Below are 16509 nucleotides of genomic sequence, written 5' to 3' on the forward strand. Positions count from 1 at the left end.
TGATAGGAAATTTTCGTTTCCTCATCTTTCTCTCCGGGGGGCGGGGGGCGGGGCGTGGGGTTTAGAGCCGTTAGTGCACTTCATGCGGTGCACTGTAGGCATTAATTATGGTTCTCTGCCGCGTCCCTTCGGCCCTTAGGTACATCCTCTTTCATTTCTTTTACTGTACCTCCGTTCATTTTGTCTGTCTTCCATCCTAACAGTTGTTACATGGTGCAATTGCGAGGTTTTCCTGCTGTTACGCCTTTCAAACCTTTTTACTGTCAATTTCCGTTGCAGCGCTGAGTGACCCCATAGATCCCTGCTCTTGGCCTTTGGACTAAATTTTATATTCTTCTGTCTTCTTGGATCATCTCGAAATGTAATTTTGGTTTTCTTTGTCATTCCCTGTTTATGTCGTTTAAAATAGCCGTTCTTGTGAAACAGGATATCCAGCAATCAAGTTTCTTTCGTATGAAATCTTTATATACCAAACTCACTCTATCTTTCACTCTCTGAGTGCAAGTGATAGCGCAATCAATTCGCAGACTGAGTGATCAGCGTTCGGTCACCGAATAAGAAGAAGAGGGAATGAAATGGGTTCCTTCCCTAAAAATCGAGCGTGCCTCTGTTGACCTAGACCGTAAATGAACTATCTTTAGGGTCGCAGCTTGGAAAGAGAGAGAGAGAGAGAGAGAGAGAGAGAGAGAGAGAGAGAGAGAGAGAGAGAACAGACGTTAGCGGAAAGTCCTCCGTAGAAATGTATACCATCATGTAATTGCAAATGAGAGAGAGAGAGAGAGAGAGAGAGAGAGAGAGAGAGAGAGAGAGAGAGAGAGAGAGAGAGAGAACAGGCATTAGCGGAAAGTACTCCGTGGAAATGTATACCATCATGTAATTGCAAACGAAATAGAGAGAGAGAGAAAGAGAGAGAGAGAGAGAGAGAGAGAGAGAGAGAGAGAGAGAGAGAGAACAGGCGTTATGGGAAGGTACTACGTCAAGATGGATACCATCATGTAATTGCAAAGGGGATGACCTCGGCAATGTAATCCTCACTCTCACTGGGGTAACCATTGGTAAGAATACCTTCTCTCTCTCTCTCTCTCTCTCTCTCTCTCTCTGACTGTAACAAAATGCGATGTTCTCACCCTTTATTTTTGTTCGTTGTAAGATTTCGATGTATCTATCTATCCAGCTCTTTTGCCTTGCCTCAGAGACTACTCGGAACATCTACGCTTTCAGCTTTATCATAAATCATTGCACATTTACATGTAAACATTCTCTTTTACCATTATTTGTGTGTACACAGCACATATATTTTTTATGTCTATATACAGTATATGTATACGTATATATGTATGTGGATATGTATATAATGTCTCTATATATATATATATATATATATATATATATATATATATATATATATATATATATATATATATATATATATATACATATATACACACATATATATATAGTGTGTGTGGGTTGTGTGTTTATGACACGAATTTTTAAAATATTCAACTTTATTTCCATCCACATTTCTCCAAAACTAATACATTATCACTTTCTGTGATGTGGTTGCTAGGACTTCGATGTATAGCAAATACCCGCATATTTAGATTTTTTCTGCCCACAGTAATTACCATGTTCCTGGTCCTCTCCCTGTCATTCTAGGTCGTCTGAATCCTCCACAGTTTTTCTGAACTTCTCTTTATGTCTTAAAACTTCTTGGTCGTTCTTGACTTGCGTAGCCACTGGCGTTTACTGCTTCCCCTGGATGTATTGCTAGTGTACACGTTTAATGTGCCAATATAATTCTTTAATCAGTATTAATGCTCAGATGAAATATTATTTTTGCAATCTGCATCCGTAAGATTATTGCTCTATCAATCTAAGGCGAATTTTTTTTTTTTTTTTTCAAAATCTTGTGTTTTTGCTCGAATGGTGACAGCTTTATTTAACGTAACCTCAGAGAAGTGAATCATTGTTGCCATCGAGAAAAGTCCTTAATATTAGAAGTAAAGCACCACCCGGCGAACACCTCAGAATATTTTACTACTGACATGTCTTGGGACAAAAGCTTCCAGACCTCTTTTTGTAACGTTTGGAGCGGTTGACTCGAACACTTGACTGACATTCATATGAATACATGATAAATTATTCCTTCGGCGTTGCGAGAAGATACTTCTTGACGTTTGTATGGCCTTTGGCATGTGTTTTCTTTTGTTGGTTTGAAACCCGACTGTAAATTTTCGATACGGTTTGTTCTGAAGCTCACCTGTTTAATGGTAAGGATAGAATAGAGACCCAGGTCACGCCTGAACTGGATAAAAAGGAATCAAAGAACCTTTCTGGATATTAACCCAATAAAATCTTTAAAAAAATGAAAGCTTTATCAAAGCCAGTGGACACAGTATGTGCAGTATGGAGGTAGCGATAGTGGTCAACATATTAATCTTCTAAATCAAGTGATGGAGGAGATGTTTATGTGTTTCTCTCCATTTCTTTTCCTTTGCAGTTTGAACTCGATCCTGAATATTGCGCCTCGATATTAATCGTTATTCCATTTTAGTCTGGTGTTAAAGGGAAATCATTTTTCTTCGTTGTGTGAGGAAAAATGAAGTGTCACTTTCATTGTCTCGAAAGAGGTGTAGTATTTAAAGGCGATCCCGGAAATAATTTACGAAACCTGTTCAGGATAAACAATGACTGGGCCGTGCTCTGTCTTTCTACCTCCTTCTCTTTGTTTTTTCTTTATCCCTCTTGTCTCCCGTCTTCTGTTTTTCTTCTCCCTCTCTCCCCTTTCCCCCATATCTCTCCTACCTCCTCCTCAACCCCCTTCCTCAACGCCCTTCCCCTCCCCAACAAGGTATGATAAGAAGAAAGAGACCTATAACAAAAGCAGTTTCATCTCTTCCACACATCTTGGGAGACCCGAGAAAGGAGATCGCCAAGAGGCCCTCCGGCGATAAAACTCAACTCACACAAATTGGTAAGGCGATCCACTTTTTGGAGAAGGTCTTCCTCTTCCTCCTCCTCCACCTCCACCTCCACCTCCACCTCACACCTTTCTCTTAACCTCTCCCTCTCCTCAACCTTTCCCCTCTCGGCCACCACCTCCCCTTTCCCGCAAACAGCTCATTTGCACCTGCCTCAAAGGGTAATTTTGGCAGTGTAGTTGGGTGGGGGGATGAGTGGGGTGCATGAGTGGAGAGAGGGAAGGCTGGAGTCTCTCTCTCTCTCTCTCTCTCTCTCTCTCTCTCTCTCTCTCTCTCTCTCTCTCTCTCTCTCTCTCTCTCTCTCTCTCTCTTGAAAGGAAGTAGAGGTGACATATTTAGGAGTATTTTTTTCTTTTTAAAGTAGGCCAGCGGAGAAGGTCCTACTAGGGTACATTCTTGGGAGCATCATTTTTATTTTGTTTATTTTTGAGGTTACTAAAAAACAAAAGTAAGGGATGAAAGAACAGGAATTTTAAATGACGATTCATGTAAAAACATCAACATATTTTCGTTGTTCGATTATTGTGCATTTTGTGGCAGTTTAAATTAAGTTCTTCAGAATTTACAACTTCATCAGTTACAGAGTTAAAAACATCACGTCAGCAGAGCGAGGGTGGGTCTGTTTCAGTTCAAGTGAAATTTATATTAATTAGGCAGAGATAATGAACGTATGAGCTGAAGAAACTTCTCTGTGCATGGTAATACAACTTGATAAATAGCTGGACCATTATTTCCCTTAAATTAGGTGTGAATCCCAGCTTAAAGTAAGATTTTCTTCCCGTCATTCCATACTTCGGATTTAAACTTTTCAGTGGAAGTTTAACCAGTGGATGTTAAGAGAGCGAAAAGTTTGGAGTTGATTGCATTTTGGCATACTGGCATATTGTTCAACAATAAGGTTCTCTCCTAATGGGGAGGTCATTGCATTTTGGCATACTGGCATATTGTTCAACATTAAGGTTCTCTCCTAATGGGGAGGTCATTGGATTTTGTCATACTGGCATATTGTTCAACAGTTAAGGTTTTGTCCTAATGGGGAGGTCGTTGCACTTTGGCATTGGCATATAGTTCAACATTACTAATGGGGATCATTGTTCAACTGGCATGTTGTTCAGCGTTTTTTCCCAATGGGGAGGTCATTGGATTTTGTCATACTGGCATATTAGTTCAACATTAAGGTTTTCTCCTAATGGGGAAGTCATTGGATATTGGCATATTGGATTGTTTTGTTTTCCCCTAATGGGAGGTCATTGGCATATTCATATTGTTCAACATTAAAGTTTTCTCCTAATGGGGAGTTCATTGCATTTTGTCTTACTGGCATATTGTTTAAAATTAAGGTTTTCTCCTAATGGGGAGTTCATTGCATTTTGGCATACTGGCATATTATTCTTCTAACGGGGTGGTTCCACATTCATACTTTACGTGCTGAATCGTGGATTAATCCTCTTTGAAGAAAATATCCTCATTACAGGCTGCTTTTATACACCTACGAAAGGTCTCACCAGTGTGCGTTGAGCCCCCTTCCACACAGAGCGCTGTAACTTCTGTCCTGCACTCACTCTTGCCTCTGGGATATTAAGACCTTACCTCCCAGTACCTCTTCCATAATATCTCTTGTTTAGCATCTCCCCAGCACTTTCCCCTCCTAACACCTCTGATACTAATTATCTTTTCATGTATCACCTTTTCAATTCTGCCGAGGCCACATACACGCTTCACGACCATAAAAAAAAGGTCAGCTCTGCAGTATCTGTGCATTACCACAAATTTGCCCAAAAATTCATCCATATGATCTTTATCATACTTCTCGTACTACTCAAGTTTCTTTGCAGCGTCCCTTCGGCCCCTAGCTGCAACCTCTTTCATTTCTTTTGCTGTAACTCTGTTCATATTATCTTTCTCCCTTCCTACTTTCCACCCTCTCCTAACAATTGTTTTATGGTGCAACTGCAAGGTTTTGCTGTTACACCTTTGAAACCTTCTTTACTCTCAGTTTCGCTCGGAGCGCTGAATGACCTTCGTAGATCCCAGCGCTTGGCTTTTGGCAAAAATTTTAAATTCCAGTTCCAGACTTCTCGTACCTCTTCATCCATAAGGATATTAAACAGCACTGGAGATATGAAGCATCGTTGTTCCAGACACTTTTTATACTAAACCAGTCACACTCTCGTCCACTCCAACACACACTTGGCTTCCATTTTAAAAGCTTTGAATTAAAAAGAATAAATTAACTTTTATATTGAATTAAGAATTAATCAACTTTTATATCATTCATCCTTAAATTTCTCCTAGCACGCTGTTGGCCCAGCGTTCGACTCTCCTACCTCTTCCCTAATCCAAAGGTCCCATCATTTGTTATCAGCTCAGTTTGGTTAAACTAAGATATACTTAACGCTCATCCAAACCATTTGTTATATTTGACATAAAAATTTATTTTTGGATCAACGGAAGGGTAATATGGAGAGTGTTGAGACTATGGTAAAGAAGGTAAGCGTTTGAAGCGATTACAAGCTTTTACTGTCAAGGAGAACTGTTGAAGAAAAGTCAGAACGACTTTTTTCCCTTCGTGAAAAATAATTGAAATTACTCTCATTTAGCAAAACCCCCTTTCCGCTGTACTATATTGTTCATGTTATAGGAAAGATTATTATGTATATATTGCTATTAATTATAATAATTCATATTGAGGAGTAAACGATATGTTTCGAATCTGTTTAATGAGTATATGCTGAGATGTGCTTGCGGTTTTCCCATGCAATCCAAGTCGTAAGGTTTTTATGCGCAAAACTAACTTTTGGGAATTAGAATACCAACTTGTTTAAAAAATCTCTCTCTCTCTCTCTCTCTCTCTCTCTCTCTCTCTCTCTCTCTCTCTCTCTCTCTCTATATATATATATATATATATATATATATATATATATATTGCATTATGGTTTTTCCTCAGTTTTCACGACAAATGCCATGTCATTTAACGTCCAGCCACCCGCCCTCTCTCTCTCTCTCTCTCTCTCTCTCTCTCTCTCATTAAAACACAAGTAGAAATCGGAACTTTTTAGAAGTACTTTTCAGAAAACTTACATCTATGATCTCTGAACGTTTCTCCTTTCTACACCGCCAGTCTTTTACTAAACAATACCTCTTGTACATCCAAAAGTCGTTCTGTTAACATGTCGTATTAGGTGCCAGCATGAACCCAGTACGTATTCATAGCCTCTGAGATCAAGCCCAGAATTTGTTACTGGTATACTGGGCGGGGTCACCCCTTGTTTAGGCGGAAGCATCCCATTATATCGTTGCCAACTCCAGTCCGTCTCCAGTGGCTCTTTGACCCGGCCCTTGGGATGATGCAACTTCAGTGAAGCGGGTAATTTGCTTTCGCATTCTGCAATCAACGGAATCTTAGCTCCCAAAGTTGTCTTCTGGTCTTGGGGGTTACCTTGCGTGGTTTAGTTCTCAGGGTTGTCTTCTGATCTTGGGGGATTCCTTGCATAGTTTTGAAAAGCGTTTTTGCAACTTTTACTTTTAAGATAATCTGTTTATTTTTTCTCTGTGTTGCTTTTTTGCCTCCTCCTCCTCCTCCTCCTCCTCCTCTTCTTCTTCTTCTTCTTCTTCTTCTTCTTCTTCTTCTTCTTCTTCTTCTTCTATTATTAGTATTATCATTTTCATCCTCTTAGTTCCACGTATGTATAAACATCAAGATTAAACACTTGGCGATGATAATGAAGATGGGTCTATTCCAGTTCTAGTGAATGTATCTGAATTCGACAAATACAAGCGGAAATAGACTTATAACATTCTTGGAAGTCTGATTGGTGCCGTTACCTCGTTCTGATACTCCAGATGCGGGGTCGAATCTCGCGCGGGCGTCAGAATTTCTTCATTTGGATTTTGGGCTTCATTGTGACAAGCGGATGCAAAATGTGAATAAATCGAGAAGTTATTACAATTGAATACGTATGTGGTAAAAAAAAGTTACCAGTAGATTCTAAATAATTATACTCATATATACATAAACACGCACACATACACATATATATAGATATTTATATATGTGTATATATATATTTAGATATATATATATATAAATTATATATATATATATATATATATATATATATATATATATATATATATATATATATATATATATACATACATACACACACACACACACACACCTGATACATGACGTTAATGACCAATTCCGTGAACATCAATCACACAAGGTCCTTTGAGTTTTATCATCCTCTCAGAATGGGAATGAAAATGTTATATATAAAATTCAGAGAAAGAGGTTTGGTTAAATGGGGAATTTGTCAGAATAATTTGGATGCAAGTTGAGGAACTCTGTCACGGTTAATTTCCCCTTGGCATAAAGAGAATTATGTTAGCAAATTGCGTATGTTATTCTTGGATGACCCTTGATATGATGACACCAGTTTGCAGTATTAAATCAATTGAATATTGAAACAAACAAGTGGTTTCACATGTGGCGAGTTGATATTGCTTTTCCATACCTTTGATAACCGAGTAAATTGGAGTTTGAACCGTCCCTTTGTAATCTTTGTAAGCTTTATGACTTGAATATTATAAATATATATCTGGCCTTTATTAGTTTGAAGTATGTGACCCTGATTTAAGCCTTTACGAAGGAAGTTCTAGGAAGTGTCTCTTTATCCTTTAGATTACAGGAGCGTAGAATGAGTCTCTCTTGCATCATTTAACTAAATCCTTTTCTAAGAATTTTATAAATATTTTCTATGCAATTTGAGTGGGTGACAAAACTCAACAGGCCTTGTGTAATGTTCAAGGAATTGTTCATTAACGACAGTTAGCTGAAGCATTTTTGTCACCATAATTTTGTCAGCCATCAAAAGACCACGTTTTCCCCTACATATTAAATTTATACTCAAACGATATTCCAAACTTAGCATTTCTTTTCTCCGTCGGTCAGGTGTGAAGAGGTATGTTAATTTTGACATATTTCTGTTTCTGGTTATTCGGAAGAACTGGAAATAGCCAGAAACCAAAGTACGAGCTTTTATATTTTCTCACTTTAACAGAAAGCTAAGTTTTTATCGTCGAATAATATTCAGCGGGGAAGGCCGAGAAAGTTATGAAGGCACTCATATTTTCATATTTATTTACGTATTGAATTACTGACAGTGTCTGAACCCGTCAGTCGAAAGTTACGCAGCATCGTTAAAGGTTAACCATTCTGCATATTATAATTTCGAAAAGGAATTATATTAAATACCCGCTAGTTTTGTGGGGTTTATAAATTCTCAAAAGTTGTTTTCAGTCTTGCCAGAAGTAAGCGCATAATAGGCTCGTTATAATTTCACCTCTTCCAGTTTAAAAACAGCGAACTTTCTCTGTGGCTTTCTCTTTTGTGGAAATCCGTAGGCTGACAGTATCACCTCTTTCGACAATGCCATTTCGATTGCCAATGTTTTTAAACCTTGAGTTATCTCACAGCCTCACTACTATTGCAGTCGTCAGTTTTGAGCTTGATTTCCCCTGATTGATTATTGAACATTTTGACACCTTATAATATAGCTTTCAGTCGGTTAATTACTCTTTTTTTATATGTGCATTGAATTTTACCCCAACGCCGTAATCTGGATTTTTTCTTCTCACAGATTAGGCACAATTATTGTGGAAGATTGTTACACAAATGGCCCTGAGTTTCCGAGTAAATATAAATGTCCATTTAGAAAGATGATGAAATTATGTGTCATCTTCACCTGTTTACTAGAATGCGAATGTTTCAAGCAATCTAATCTTCATACATCTGAAAACCATTCAAAAGATTTCATTTGTGTTATCGTTATTATGACGTGTCTTCAAAATCTGAACGTTTCATGTTTATTCTGATCTTCAAACGGTCTGGAAATCCAGTTTCAAAAGATTTCATTTGTGTTATCGTTAGAGTTGTGAGCACTCTCTTCAACCGATCTGAAGTAACGGCGGCCAATGAGGAATTAGAGGAATTTATTTCCGGTGATAGAAATTCATTTCTCGTTATAATTTGGTTGATTCCCAATAAGTGTAGGTCCCGTTGCTAGGAATCAGTTGGTAGAGTTGCTCGTAAAATAAGTCTAATCTGCTAGACCCGAGTTCGAGAGCTCCGGCCAGCTCAGTGGAGTTAAATTAAGGTATACTTAACTTTTTTCTTTTTTCTTTTGATAGAAGGGGTTTTGCCATCAGTGCACCTCACGTGTTGCACTGTAGGCGTTACTGAAGGTCGTTTGCAACGGCCCTTCGACCCCTAGCAACACCCACTTTGTAGCCTTTTACTTTACCTTCGTTCCCTTTTCCTTTTCTTCCATCATACTGTCCAACCACTCCAACTCCCTCTTTTCCCTCCCTTAAGCTCTGAAGGGCTGAAAGCGCCCCAGTTACTTGGTTATATATCGAAATTTCCATTACTCATTCAATCAACCTTTTCAGCAAGTTTGAGAATAATCGGAGGCACTGTGACGCTGGTTAATACTTGAAAATCTGTCATTCACTAAGTAAAAGGTCACTCGACCTTTGTGTTTCCTCAAGAAGGTTATGAGACAGTGATTAATGAACTTACCTGTCTAAAGCTATTGCCACCAGGTGCAATATCGACGCTGTACAGCAGAGGACATCGCTGGATGTCCACATGTCACAGAGTTCTGGGCCCAGGAGCCATTCTTTACTGATCTGTGGAGGTAAAAGAGAAAGATTGAATTAAACGTTTGAAGGCAGAAGATTAGCAAGTGTTGCGATTTTTTTTTGTTACAGTGTGCTAGATAAAAGTCACATTATTATTTCAGTCGGGAATTTCAAATGCTGTCCACACTATTGACTTCCCTGTCCTGCTATTTGTTGTTTGTTGGTGTCCAGTTGACAACTCCTAGTATTATTCTAACCAGAAAGCAATTTTACTGTCTGTGTACTGGCAGCAGCTTCAGTACTACTGTAACTACATCCACATATGAAATGCTACTATTTTCATGTATTATTGTGAGGGAAATATTGCCAGCCGTTACTTGTAATTTTGCAATGTTTTAGTATTTTATTAACTTGAAATTGTTTCATATATATTATATACATTATATGTATTATATACTGTATATATATATATATATTATATGTATATATATATATATATATATATATATATATATATATATATATATATATATATATATATATATATATATATATATATATATATATATATATATATATATATATATAGAGTGAGCCATTTCAAGTTGAAGAAAATATTAAAATCATACAACATTTAAAGTAATTACGGGTATATATATTATATATATATATATGTATATATGTGTGTATGTTTATGTATATATTGTAACAATGAACTATTATATAGAAATATAGATGCTATGAAGTGGGAGCAAACAGATATCCGTTGTTCGAAATATAAAGATTGGGTATGAATAAAGGGAATGTACAAAAAGCCTAATGGAAAAGAATGAATAAAGGGAATGTACAAAAAGCCTAATGGAAAAGAATGAGTCTTCAGGGAGGTGCAGGATAGATAGAAAGTTCAAAAAGCTTTCTGAGAATTTTAAACCTTAATTGAAAGCTACCTTATTGGCGTGGAGAAAGGTGTTATTGGAAATCTCCCAATGTTATGTAAAGGGAATATATTCTAAAATTAATCCCCCATTACATTATGGAAATAGTTCATTTCCAAGGTTGAAACAAGAACAGAGAAATTTATATTGGAAAATGAATGAACAAGTAAATGAAATTTAAGTGAATTCGATTTCTTGAGGAGCAAAATATATCCAGAAAAATTTCCATTAAATTTTTTATACAGGTAATGGAATTATTATTGGTATTCAAGACAGTTTATTTGTTTAATAGTAACAAAGAAAATGATCAGCTTACATTTTGACACTTAAATGTGTGAAGGAAATACGAGAGATTTTACTAAATGAAAAAATAATTGGTGGAGGGAACTGGACGTTTCAGTGTAAACTTCCTTCAGTTAGCAAAGTTTCTAGATTTTGAAATATAGAAATAAAGAATCTATTTTTTTTGTTACTCCGTAAGGCTAAGGGGTGAAATCTGAAGGCCTACGAGGAATTATCTAAAAAATAAACAGTAAATAAGTCAAGGAATTTCAATCGAAGAGAAATTGAAGATTCATTGTAAACTTTAGTTTACAAGTTCTCTAGTCATTTCCATTTTGAAATCGAGCATTAAAAAAAGAAATTTATTTAAAAATTTTCTTCTCACGCAACATTAGGCGAAATCTGTGTAACAAGTGGAATTTGAATGCATGAAGGTAATTGATATAAAAAGTAAACAAGTAAAAATTGCGACGAAGTTTCTTCGACGCAATCGAGTTTTCTGTACAACGTACAGTCAAGGCCACCGAAAATAGACCTATCTTTCGGTGGTTTTGGTATAATGCTGTATGAGCCGAGGCCCGGTGGTGGCCTGTCCTATATCGTTGCCAGATGCAGGATTGTGGCTGACTTTAACCTAAAAAAAAAAAAAAAATACTGAGATTAGGGGGCTGCAATTTGGTATGTTTGATGGTTGGAGGTTGGATGATCAACATACCATTTTGCAGTTCTCTAGCCTCAGTAATTTTTAAGATCTGAGAGCGGACGGACAGACAAAGCCGGCACAATAGTTTTCTTTACAGAAAACTAAAACGAAACAAACATAATCAAGGTCATAAGATAAAATTCTCTGTCAGCAAAATTATTCCCATTGTGAAGTAGATGCCAAAATTATTACATAAAGAAGCTCTTCATTTTTCCGTCAGGCGAAATTGGTTTCAATGGTAATGTTAATAGGTATGAATGGAATTTTAAATAAAGGCGGGCGGGGGGAGGGGGTGATTGAAAACATCATTTGGCAGGAAGGCAGTCTCCTTGTAGACAATCATTCATCATCTGAGGTCGAGAAATTATACAGATATACATATGTGTTTATGTATATATGTATATACATATACAGTATATATATATATATATATATATATATATATATATATATATATATATATATATATATATATTATATATATATATATATATATATATATATATATATAATTTTCCCCTCGCCTTCCCTCAAATGAAATGAGTTTAAATAGTAAACTTTAAAGATGTGAATAGCTTTGGAAAAAGTTAAAAGGAAAACGGATTTAATTATAGAGAAGCCTGAAGTATATTAAAGATTCCGATAAAAATTCCTGCGCAGCCGGAAATCAATCCATCTTGAAAGAGAATTATAGATCTGAAAATCTTTCCATCTTGAGTAAGTCGAGACGGTTGCATGTTATGAAAATTTCAAGGCAAAATTCTTGAGAGAATTTCAAAAGCAAAATTCTTCTTGGGAATTTTGTAAACTGCGAAAACATTCCTGTTTTGAAATCGAGAATAAAGTCAAAATAAGGAGAGGGAAAGTATTCATATCAGTCTCTTCTTAAATGATGAAATTTCATGGTATTAAAGGAATTGGATTCCGTAGGGGGATAGTGCCTCATGGGGTGCACTGTAGGCACTACTTAAGGTTCTTTGCAGCGTGCCTTGGCCCGTAGCTGCAACCCTTTAGTTTCTTTTACTGTACCTCCTTTCATATTCTCTTTCTTCCGTCTCACTTCCCACCCTCTCCTGACAATTGATTCACAGTGCAACTGCGAGGTTTTCCTCCTGTTACACCTTTTCAAACTTTTTACTGTCAATTTCTGTTTCAGCGCTGAATGACCTCTTAGGTTCCAGCGCATGGCTTTTGGCTTAGATTCTATATTCAATTCAATTCAATTCAATTTAAAGGATTTGGAATAGCAAGAGAGAATTTAGAGAAAACGGAAGTTATTCGCATTGTGAATTCGAGAACAATGAGAATAAATAATAATAATAATAATAATAATAATAATAATAATAATAATAATAATAATAATAATAACCAATCAGGCGAAATGATATTCAAAATAGAAAAGGTTGAATTGCCAAGAGGAAACTGGCGATAACATCATCTTCCCCATTTTGAAAGCCAGAAATTTTCCCCCTCCTCGCCTCCCGTCAGGGGAAATTGGCATAAAAGCCACCTAATGACCCAGCGACTAAAAAAAAAAGGGGGAGGGGGAAGCGGCGATGCAGCGGCGGTGGAGCAGCTGATGAAGCGGGAAGCACCGTGAACCCTGCTGCTGCTTCTGGTGCTGCTGGTGCTAACGCATTAGGCGTAGTAATGGCCATTGTCTCGGGCTTTTATTTGCATAGAAATGACCTCATTGGACCGGGCTTGTCACCACCAGTCGATGGCCATTAAGAATCGAATCGCGGGCGCGGGTCGTGATCAGCTGTAGCACAAGCACAGGTTTTTTTTTATATTTTTATCTTTTTCTTGCCCTTTTCTCAATTTTTTTCCCTTTTTAGGGGGTGTTGGTTGGAGCATTTGATGGCGCATGTCTGAGTTTTTTCCCGTTTTGGTTTTGTAATTTTTTTTTTTTTTTCACGGCAGTTTTTTTCTCCAGATTTCTTATTTGGAGTGACAAGGTTGGGCCATGAGATAGCGCAAGTTTTTTTTTTTTTCATTTTCTTGTTTTTTTTTGTAGTTTTCTGTAAAAGAAAACCTGTGCCGGCTTTGTCTGTCCGTCCACACTTTTTTCTGTCCGTACTTTTTCTGTCCGCCCTCAGATCTTAAAAACTAACAAGGCTAGAGGGCTGCAAATTGGTATGTTGATCATCCACACTTCACTCATCAAACATACAAAAACTGCAGCCCTCTAGCCTCATTGGTATGTATTTTATTTAAGGTTAAAGTTAGCCATAATCGTACTTCTGGCAACGATATAGGATAGGCCACCACCGGCCCGTGGCCCGTGGTTAAAGTTTCATGGGCCGCGGTTCATACAGGATTATATCGAGACCACCTTGATTATACGCTGTAGCTGCTGTACAGAAAACTCGATAGCGCCTAAAAACTTCGTCGTATTTTTTACTTGTTTCTTTTTCAGAACGATTTGGTCAAAGGATTTGATAGCACATGTCTGATTTCTTTCCAATTTAGTTTTTGTAATTTTTCTCTGTCAGTTTTTTTCCAGATTTATTATTTGGGCCAGAAGATAGCGTCAGTCTAATTCTTTTGGAAGAGGGATGGATTTTTCTTTTTCTTTTTATTTTTTAGTTTATCTTGTGGGTTAACAGGTTGGATCACGGGATTTCATCTGATTGATTCCTTTTCCATTTTTCCTTGTGATTTTATATATATTTTTTTGTCAATCAAAGGATTTCTTTTGTGATAAGAGTAGGTTCTTTTTTAATCTGATGTTTATTACATTTAATTTTAGGGGTGCGGAGTTGGGTAATCATTAAAGATTGAGTGATTACGCGATCTTTTTTTTTTTGAATTTTTTTTACTGGATAAGGGTTGGGAATGGGATTTCTGAATGGATATTGTGATAATTGAACATCGCATTTCACCTACAAGAAATGCATATGATTGCATCACCTCTTTAATTTTGCAATTAATTATTGGCCAGAATATTAGTGTTGGGATGGGTTGTAAAATGGGTTGTTTTAGTACCCTGCCGGCAAAGCTTTCCTTTATGAGTTGAGTTACAGCTGCGTTGTCATCGCAACTCGTTCAGACGTTTGCAAGAATGCCGTTCAAACTTGGTATGAAGGTAGATGATCATGCATAGTGAGTATATATTTGTTACATTTATATTGTTACAGCAACCTTCTACACGGTGGAAGATTTGCATACAAAGGTAGATATCATCGGTTTCAGAGTAAAGAAAGCGTTACAAATTTTGATTATTAGATAGGCTATTATCAAAGTTAGCTTTCAGGTGTGATAAAGTGTTGAAGAGGTTAAGAGATCTGGTGTACGCCTCTAGACACTGCCCTAACCAACGGAGATGAATGGTGTCAGAACCTAGAACTAAATAGTCAAATATTGAATGAAGTGGGTAGCCCGTCTTGTTTGAACGTTGGTGTGTCTTTCACACTCACTTAATTTTAGCAGTTTCTTTTACGGTGTTGAAGGGATTTCAGACTTACGTGATGGGAGGTCGCCTTTGTGTGTGCCCCTCGGCGTATTTGTCACACATACCTTGTCGTCTCAGCTCCTCCTTCACGCTGGAAGGGCTTTGTCAGATTTGGCGATCAGGCAGACCGTCATTATTATCTTTTCATGATGCGGGGACCTCACGTCTGCCTGTCTGTCTATACACAACTTTAACTTTTACTGTAACGTTTGAACTATAAGGGAGCGACTTCATATTATTTGGTATAATATCATCTAAAAAAAACCCTTTCAGATTAAAACGAGGTTAATATTCTTTGGGCTGGCCGTGACCTTAATACAAAAAATAGCGATATTAGGGACAAACATGATTTACAAATTCATCTTTGAAGGAGAAACTGTTGGAGTTACTACCTTTGCCAGAACCATAGTGGTGTCGCTTCAAGATTTCATTGATCAGAAGGCTTTAAAGGGTTGGTTGAGATCGGTAAAGGACGTATTGTTTTAGTGGTTTTCTCACGTTGCGTGTTTATATGCCTTATATCTTTGCTTTAAATTTTTTCGTATGTTCAGTTTTCGACGCCTGCGGTCAGTGAATCTGTCAAAAAGATTATAGAACTGCTATAGTCAATACCTGGTTTAGTTCATATTTTACTATTCACCCAAAATTTTAATTTTATTTTATAGTTTTCCAAGATTCAAGCAGAATCATTACTCCTGTTCCTTCCAGCAGTAAATCAGTCTATATCACATTTGATTTTTCGTTTAAGGTATCTTTTAAAGAGCCAGTGAAATATCCTTGGTTCCATAGGTCATGTGGTTACTAGCCTTGCCTAACCTGCAGGAGTATGGATATCAGTCACATAAATGGGCCCATTTCCTGAACAAGCCATTGTGCGTGTGTGACTTCATTGTGTCTCAGGCATAATGAAGAAGGGCATGGGGCCAGCAACTGCATCCCCAAAAGGGGTTAATACCTCCTGTGGAACCACTGGAGTCTCTCCCTTATAACTGATAAAAAACTATTACCTTTAGAAAGGAAACGCCCTTTTCGATATTTTTTCAACAAGTGAGATGGCTAAAAAAGGTTGCAGTGGAATTAGCGAAAAAATATATGGAAATTAAGGTGGAATTGATGAATTTTTAAACAATGAAATGTGAACAGTTTGGACACAGTTGCTCTTAGTATAGAACCGATCGAATGTTCTTCATGACCCTCATACATATCAAGAGCCCAAGGCTTTGAAAACTTTGAAGACACTGAAGATTTTCGTTTTGGCTAATGAGGTGGTCCAATGTAACATATTTGTTATTTTCTTTTTACAAATACTCAACGCTCAAACTATGATGAACGTCAGATATAGTGACGGATAAGCACCCTTACTCTCCCCCCCAACCCTCCTCTTACTTTCCACCCTCTCCTAACAATTGTTTCATACTGCAACTGCGAAGTTTTCCTCCTGTTACACCTTTCAAACCTTGTACTGTCAATTTCCGTCTCAGCGCTGAATAACCTCATAGGTCC

The 16509-nt window shown here is 37.2% G+C and overlaps 1 protein-coding gene across 1 annotated transcript in view; it reads right to left on the bottom strand.

Moving 5' to 3' along the window:
- Positions 1–16509, bottom strand: part of LOC136831497 (5-hydroxytryptamine receptor-like) — a 239806-nt gene that overhangs the window by 23883 nt on the left and 199414 nt on the right. Inside the window, 1 exon segment of the mRNA XM_067092018.1 lies at positions 9571–9680. Coding sequence (XP_066948119.1) covers positions 9571–9680 — 110 coding nt within the window.

The sequence above is a fragment of the Macrobrachium rosenbergii genome, chromosome 48 (assembly GCF_040412425.1).
Source record: "Macrobrachium rosenbergii isolate ZJJX-2024 chromosome 48, ASM4041242v1, whole genome shotgun sequence".
NCBI classification, from domain to species: Eukaryota; Metazoa; Arthropoda; class Malacostraca; order Decapoda; family Palaemonidae; genus Macrobrachium; species Macrobrachium rosenbergii.